General features: G+C 39.6%; 1 protein-coding gene across 2 annotated transcripts; it reads right to left on the bottom strand.

The window, feature by feature from the left end:
* Positions 1 to 1,996: 1,996 nt before the first annotated feature.
* Positions 1,997 to 7,286, bottom strand: RPS24 (ribosomal protein S24). 2 transcript variants are annotated; one of them, XM_057365190.1, is made up of 6 exons: positions 7,201 to 7,286; positions 6,451 to 6,660; positions 5,898 to 6,008; positions 5,049 to 5,065; positions 2,962 to 2,997; positions 1,997 to 2,109 (listed from the first exon to the last, which is right to left on the bottom strand). In XM_057365190.1, exons 1-4 carry the CDS (start codon positions 7,231 to 7,233, stop codon positions 5,060 to 5,062), a joined length of 360 nt encoding a protein of 119 aa, XP_057221173.1. In that variant the 5' UTR covers positions 7,234 to 7,286; the 3' UTR covers positions 1,997 to 2,109; positions 2,962 to 2,997; positions 5,049 to 5,059. The 2 variants fall into 2 exon arrangements, with proteins under 2 accessions (XP_057221173.1, XP_057221174.1); XM_057365191.1 differs by lacking the exon at positions 5,049 to 5,065.
* Between the last annotated feature and the right edge of the window lie 1,115 nt (positions 7,287 to 8,401).

Here is an 8,401-nt window from a genome sequence, read left to right as displayed (position 1 = left end):
AAATTGCTCACCACCAGATTAATTTAGTTGCTCTCCAWAATTCTTTCATCTTCTAATCTGGATCCCAGACTGTGGGGTATCTATTAAATAGATAAAATTCTTGAGATATTGAAAAACCAGGGCCAGACCAAGCAGGCAACAATGACACAACTACTACCTCTAGATGATGGGATGTGCCAAGATAAGCAGGAAATAAAAGGGTTCCTTCAGCACACACTAGGGAAAAAAAGTGAAGATTCCTGTTCCACCTAATTGTTTTACCTTGCACAGGAGAAGGGATTAACCTAGAGTGTTCACAGCATGCAGWGTGCATTAAACCTCTGAATTACAGAACACCTGCTACACCTTGCTTAGACTGCACTGCACAGAGGCAAAACATTGGCAGAGCAACACTCCCATGAAGACCTGCGTCCAACTCCAACTGCTGCAGCACAACGATTTCAGCAACAGCTCTTCAGCTGCTGGCCATTTTCAGGTTACAATGAAAGGAGAAAAGGATAGCTGTATCAACAGAGCATGTTGCAGAATAGTTGCAAAAATCAGATCAGGCTGTTGGGAGTTTATCTGTTAATTCTAGACCCATGTCATTTTGACCAATTCACTGTTTTTTGTGCTTACTGCCCCACACTGCAAGACCAGAGTACAGCTTACAGATAGGTTGTAACTCCTAACCATGCAATAAGTTAATTATTCTATGGATTCACTGTGTTTTCTGCTGTCAATCTTTAATCAAAATGCAGCATCAAATACCAAATTATGGCACCAAGCAGTTAACTATTTCAATCCATCTGTTTTGCAGTTACTATACTACCCACATAAACAAGTCTGTAATAAACAAAATTTAAGACATGACAAAACCTTTAGTACTCCAATTCCAGAAATAATTTCTGCTTGTAGAGGTAGACCCACCCTGAACAGTACTATTTACTATGTAAACTCAAAACATTAATCCTACTCAAGGCACATACCTTTATGCCAGCACTTATTTATAGATCCTGTCTTGATTGCATAAGACTAAGGTAAGGAGGCTTCTGAAAAGAGCAACTAGAATTTGTGCCAGCACTCTACAGCTTTCAAGTAGTAAACATTTGGAAAACACTTAACTCTGTGGTCTTCACTGAAACAGATGGTTTCCATTGAATTGAAACCAAGAGTGAAACAAGCATATCACTTAGTCTCAGCTCCTTAACACAACTATTTTTAATGCATGTTTTCAAAGAAAATGACCTCTTTGGCAGGGGACAATTTGGCCCCCTTTCAGCCTATTCTATGAAAAACTGCTGCAAGTCTTCCTTGTATTTGTATTGCTGTGTTCACACCACCCCCTAGTGATTGTTCAATCACACTAAATAGCACAACTCCTCCCTCTCCTTTCACGCTGAACATTATATATAGAMAGGGTTCACCACAGCACCACAGCTATGAACTGCTCAGCTGCAGTGAGATGCTCCTGAACGCAAACAACAGCAACCCCACTAAAAACGACATCGGCTGAAGGTACAAGAGGCTTCAAGTGCTCCATATGTACTTAGATCTTGCACAACATCCCCTTTCAACTCCTTTAACAACTATTAACTGGGGTAGTGCTGGTCTCCTCCCTCAAACACTCAAAGTGCTTTACCTGTGTTACCATGCTCTGCTCGGTACAATGGTAATACAATTCAAAAACACTGCATTTAGGTAACAAAGTCAGAGCTTTAATCACCAGAGTTGCTAGAGCTTGTCCAGTCTGTTTCAGTCCTATCTGAAGTACAGAACTTCTCCTCTCCTTGTTCTCCAAACCAGAGTTTGAACTCCAGATGACAAAACCATSTCTACCTCCATGAACTAATACTGCCTGCTTGGAATTAGCTCCTACTACTACTTGTAGGAAGCTCCAGTTCACTTTAAATTGATACTCAAAACAAGACTACTTTAATTACGAAAAGATTTTAATCCAGTGCAAACAATGCACCTATGTTGAATTTCGCAAACTTTACAAATTGGTAGATCAAAATTAAAGGGCAAACCAGCATTTTATTAACATAGTTTATTGGATGTTAGAGTCAGATGAGCAGCTTCTGCTTTCCAGAATAATTCATTCTATACTTCCTCATAGAATGATGCTGCCTGTAAAGGAGAAACACACAATTAAAACAATTTTTACTCACACCTATGTAAAACCTGAAAAATGGGTTCCCAAACAAGTAAGGTGAACCACACTGCTCTTCTTATAAGAGCACAAGGTTCAAAATTTCCCAGCACTGTCATGGCAATAACTGAGCCAAGATTACAGCATTTCTGTAGAAGAGATTGACAAGCTACAACTGCTTTGACAGCTTTCTATTTGAGACCTTACACCCACTATATCAACTCCCATACAGACTGTTCAATTAACTTTCAACTGAATCACTCAAACCATTTGTAATAAAACCAGAGCTTTTTCTGGAGCAGTTACTGACCACAGCACTTATGATTCTCCAGTAAAGATACAAAAAATGTAGCCTGACTGGTCTGTAGAGTATTGCACTTCCTTGTGAGCATTTTACTTGCAATAAGGATCTGTAAGAAAACAACATATATCTATTCCAAAAATAGGTATCCTAATACTTCAATCTATTTAAGACAACAAAAATTGAAAGTCTCCTATCCTCTCTTTAGCATTCCTAAATGAAAAATATAATCCTTGTTTACAGTAAGACTAAATAATCAGCATCTTTAGCAACAGTAAATCTGAAGTGCCTGATRTATTATTTCAGTCTTTATACTAATCAGGCATTTCATCAAAGTCAAAGTCACATAACCTACCAACTTAACAATAAGTACAAAAGTGATTTGTAAACATACTTAAGCCTTAAACTCTTGCACTGGGTTTTATGTCTGCACAAGTATCACAGTCACTGMACAAATCAGCCTTAGACCTGTTACCATAATGACTGCACTGCTGAATGTCTGCCCTTAGAAAGCATTCTGAACTCTTACCTGCTATCCATTTTCCACCTGAAGAATGTTCATTTACTGAAAAAGAGAAAGAATTTAGATAAATTTATTAATTGATGCTATTACTGCAAAAAAATGGAGCTGTAAGGGTTTTTACTCACAACATGCTTTTTTCAATAACGAAATGTGACAGGAAACCCTCGAAGTTTTGACTATTGTAGAGACTGAAAACTTTGATTTCACAGATTTCCTTAAACTCAAAATGGTTTCTAACAATAGCTATTTAGAGCTTAATTAAGACTCAAAATGCAACTGCCTGTTCAATTATACCTACAGGCTACAATGGCTTCCAAGTGCTTATCCATCCACAATTCTGACAGCCTCACCTGTCAAAGGCTGTCACAGCTACAGCTGTGACATTGAAAGGGAGAGTGGGGATGGTTTTTTGCATTTCAGTATCACTGTTTCGAATGCAAAGACCAGGTGAGGCACATCTACATATACCAGCTGCAAATTTTAGCAAGCTGAGAAAATTCTAGAGCCACAGAACACTTTAAGTAACACAAAGTACTTCAAAATACTTCTATTGAAACTGCAGGGAAAATAGAATGGGCATTCTAAAGGAGTGAGAAGTGAAAGGAAGGACCAAAGAAAACAAGACAACAGCATAGTTATGTCTTGAGCTTTTCGTGACTGTATCATAGTTAGATTTCAGAAAAATATACACCTGCCTGAACACTTCTCAGAACCAAGTACATACATATTTCTGAGATAAACAGTTCTCAGAGATTCTGTAGGTGAACTCAAGTATGTATTCCAGGGCTCCTACTAAAAATTTCCCCACACAGCTGTGGTAAGGATGATGAACYATGCCACATCATGATCTTTAAATGTGCATTTTTGAAGACAAAGCTTAAAGACCAAAGTGTATTTCACATTTTTCTGTAATGCAGCACAGAATTCTTTTCAAGCAAGTTTTCCAGGAAGCGCATGCAGTAATTTATCTTCAGTTYAAGTGGCAGCACAAAGATTAACAAATCTGGTAAAGACACATCTAACCCATGCATATTTACCAATTTTAAAACAGATTTTAAAAAGTGTCAAAATACCTCTAATCAAAACCACAGTTCACCTACTACTAAGATTKCATGTTAGTTTGACAAACACTTGATAAAGAAGTCTACATCTACATAATTACCACAGGGCATGATCCTGGCCTTCAATTTCTGAAGTGCTCATATGCTTTAAGAGAGTTTCTATGAACTGGACAGCATTAATAATTCAAGTGAGTCACTGAATCACTTCTCATTAACACTAAACAATAGCTAGCTTCAAGTGCMAACGTCTTGAAGGGAAGAAGTTCATCCACACTACTGGGATTGTACAACATGAAATGACTCCTTTGCCATTGACAGAAGGGTGTACATTCAGTCTTACTACTATACCAAATGCTAATTTTGTGCCAAAAACAATTTTGCATGATTAAAACAGCATCAAAGCAGAAAGGAAGAAGGCTCCTAATGTTTTCTAGCGGAGTAGTTCCCTGATGCAGTTAACTGTCAATAAAACTGGTTCMTTACCATCCAGGGATAACAAGAACTTCACTTCCACACTAACTAAAAAATCTWATTTCACTGAGATTTTCAATTCCACTGCAATTTACGTCTTAACTTAGAATACTGCAGGGCAATAGTTTAATACAGTTTAATGCTGACAACTGTGCCATTTCCAAACATCATCTCAAATGCACCATGTGTGATGTGACTGTTCATGTACACAACTACTTTCACACAACGGTCAAGTGACACATGCAATTGCACTGTACTACTTTGAATCAGATCCTGCCATATCTGAACCAACGCCTGAAGTCAACATTGAGTTTCTTGRATTTCTTCTCACTGGGAATTATTTTGAAGTTGATTCACTAATTTCAAAAAGTCACTTGCTACTAGCCAAATTTTACTTCCGAGTCACATGGAATAAAGTTCGTTATGCAACTGAGCCCTCACAGCACAGATCTAAGTTTAAATCAAACATGCATTCAAGGMAGTACAGTGCTTCAATTAAAAGAACGGACACATTTCAGTGATGTATAACTCAGGCACCACATCCGTGCTCATTTCCAGTACCTGCAGATACTTCATTTCTGATGGAGAGTTCCAGGAAAGGTGGAAAAAAGCAAAAGCGAAGATTACTAAAGTTCAAGATTGCAAGGCATTTTCACAGCTACAGAACTAAGTATCAAAACCCATTACTCTCTCTTCCCTTGTTAAAACAGCTGAAAAAAACCCCCACTTGGCTGTACAGCTTATTCAGGATTTATCAGTGGACAAAACATTGTGAAGGTTCCCACCCAACCTATGCCTCAGGTTTGGTTTTGTTTCACGATAGAGGAAATCCACCTCCCTCCAAGCTGCTCATATCAGGTCCTAGCCACAGCCCAGGATGGCTATATCAGTCTAGCCACACCAGAGGAAGACTCCACTACCTTGGGGAAGTCCTTCAAACCCAGAGGGATCCTACCTTATTTCTATTTACTGCTTACACCACACACCTTAACAAACTTACCTCTATAGGTAACACTGTACCAACAGTAACTTGGTGGAGTAAGCATTAGGTGTTTAGACAGCCTGAATAACAAGCGTTAAGATTATCTAATGTGTGTATTGCAACACTGAGTCATGTGATTAGAGCAATACTGTTAGATTTATGGAAGTTTAACTTTAGTTCAAGTGACACATAGGAAACAGTAACTTAGGATGCATTGTTTYATGTTGTATCAGCTAGGCTTGCAGCAGTGAGGAGCAGCACTAAGCTACTGAGCTGATGACAAGCTATACAACACAGAGTTTACCTTCTGTTATCCAGTAGAACAGGTGAAAAAATGGAAGAAAAACAGTGTTATTCTGTTGAAGAATTTCTAATCAACATTACAAAGGCATATGCTCACTCTAGTCAAAAAGATGTTCTCATCCTACCTTCTTGCCAGCACCAACATTTGCCTTGGCAGTGCCCCTGACTTTCTTCATTCTGTTCTTACGTTCTTTTCGTTGCTTCCTGGAAGTCTTTTTCTTTTCATACAASCCGTGCTGTTAAAAACAGTGAGAAGTTGCATTTAATATTGTTTCTCTACCAACAACTCTTGAATTTAATTCCTATGATTTCTGAAATCCTCAAACACAGTTTAAATTTAAAATATTAACTAAATAGCAAGTTCAACACAGAACATAAACACTGAAGTAGCCCATGAATCAGCCCCATCTCTTATGCTTCTTCCACACCTTTTTTAGTGTTTTGTTAACAATTCCTGCTTAACACCTCTGGTAACATCAGTTTTGCCTCTCCAATTTCCTTCTAATATAGAGTAAAAAAATATTCAACCTATTTTGCCAATGCAGAAAGTAACCTGCCCTATTGTAAGAGTTCTCATACAATTGTACTTCAAAACTAAGCTTTTACACACACAGATCTTAGGTAATTGAACACTTCCAACCTATTCTAACTGCTTCAAGATTCCAGAAAACAACATACCCTGGCAAGCCTGTGCTTTGGTTCGTTTTTCTTTGCATAGTCCAAAGAATCATAGATCATGCCAAAACCAGTTGTCTTGCCACCACCAAAGTGAGTTCTGAAGCCAAAGACGAAAATTACATCAGGGGTTGTCTTGTACATTTTTGCCAGCTTTTCCCTGATTTCTGTTTTGGGGACTGTGGCTTTCCCAGGATGAAGAACATCAATCACCTAAGAAAGAATTTTTTACAAGTTGATAAAAGGTCAATATCCAGTACAACAGCCAAATGATACACTCCCACCATGACCTTAACACTTAAACTAACCCACCTTACCAGCCAAAACCATTATTCATTTGATAAAAAAGCACTCCTAAGTTTCTTGCTTCACAGAATCATTTAGATTTAAAAATACCTTTAAGATCATTGAATCCAATCGTGTCAAGTTTCTCAATGATACTAAACCATATCCTCAAGTGCCACATGTACATGTCTTTTAAATACTACCAAGAATRATGACTTAACCGCTTCCCAAGGCAGCCTACTCCAATGCTGAATAATTCTTTTGGTGCAAAAATTTTCCCCAACATCCAATCTCAAGCTCCCCTGGTACAACCTCCCCATCAAAATTTACCTTAAGCATACACCAACACATCTAAATCTGTAATCTCTTACAAATCTTATTTTAAAGGCCCCACACTCATAATGGCTAAACTCCACTTTCAGTCCAGAAACACCAGACAAATTAAGGCAATTTTCTGTACTCTTTTACCATCTGCTTGCGCTGCAGAAGTCTGTTGGTCATGAACTTCCTGGTTCTGATAGTCACTGTGTCATTCTGCAAGAGAAAACATTAAATAAAACAGCTAAAAATGTAACAGAAACTTAATAAATGCACAAATGCACAGCACAGCATTACATCAGGAGCATCACACTGACAGTGACCCCATGACATAAGTGGACTGGCCCTGGACTAGGAAAACACCTTTAGGTAGTACAGTGAAAAACTGACTAACTCACCCCCAGTTTCCAAACACCACAGCAACATAAACTTTCACCACCATAAMAAGCTGAAGCAGCTTTCATTAAAAGATATGGATCTCAATCCCAAGTTCTGTAACAATATAACAGAAGTTTTCTTAATAAGCCTAAATGTTACCACCTCTGTGGCTTTCCACTCCCATTCCTGGACGCTACTGGCTGAAGGGAAAACCACAAGTCAGTGGGTCCACAAAAGTTTACCAAGGTTTTTTTTGTAAATTTAACACTTGGCATGGTACTCAGTATGTTAGTASCAGACCTCAGAATAAGGACAAGGCAGTGGGTTTGGGGTAAAGAGCAGGGTGAAAAGGAAACGARAGCAAAAAGGAGAGCAACCATGCACACATATAGTAAAAAAGTTCTTCCTCATRTTCAGGTGGAACTTACTATGCATCAGTTTCTGCCCTCACCTGGAGTCCTACTGCCTGGCACCACCGAGCAGAGCCTGGCTTCCTCCTCTGACACCTCCCTTCAATTAATGACACGCTCCTCTTTCAGTCATGTCTGCTGGTCCTRAACACGTGCAGTCCTCTCAACCTTTCCTCGAAAGAGATGCTCCAGCCCCCGAGTCACCCTCACTGCCCTCCACCGGAGCTGCTCCAGGAGCTCCATGTACCTTCTGCACTGAGGTGCCCAAAAGTGGACACAGCGCTCCAAGTAGAGCCTCACCAGGGCTGAGCACAAGGGCAGATCAACTCCCTCTATCATGAGCTGGCCATGCTCTTCCTAATGCAATGTAGAAGTTTCTCTGAAAACCCTGCACACTACTTCCGTGAGGCTTTCAGACATGAGCAGCCGTGATACAACGCGGGTGTGCCCCACGGCAGCCCCGTCTCACCCCAAAGCAGCAGCACACCAGTACCACACAGCAGAACCCAGGGCCGCTCTGACCGAGCACGCACACGGCGCAGCCGAGCACACGGCGCAGCCGA

Source organism: Malurus melanocephalus, unplaced genomic scaffold (assembly GCF_030028575.1).
Source record: "Malurus melanocephalus ecotype Western Australia unplaced genomic scaffold, MMel_1.1 scaffold_49, whole genome shotgun sequence".
Classification (NCBI taxonomy): Eukaryota; Metazoa; Chordata; class Aves; order Passeriformes; family Maluridae; genus Malurus; species Malurus melanocephalus.
The sequence above is the reverse complement of the archived record's forward strand: the minus strand, read 5'-3'. Positions and strand labels throughout refer to the sequence as shown.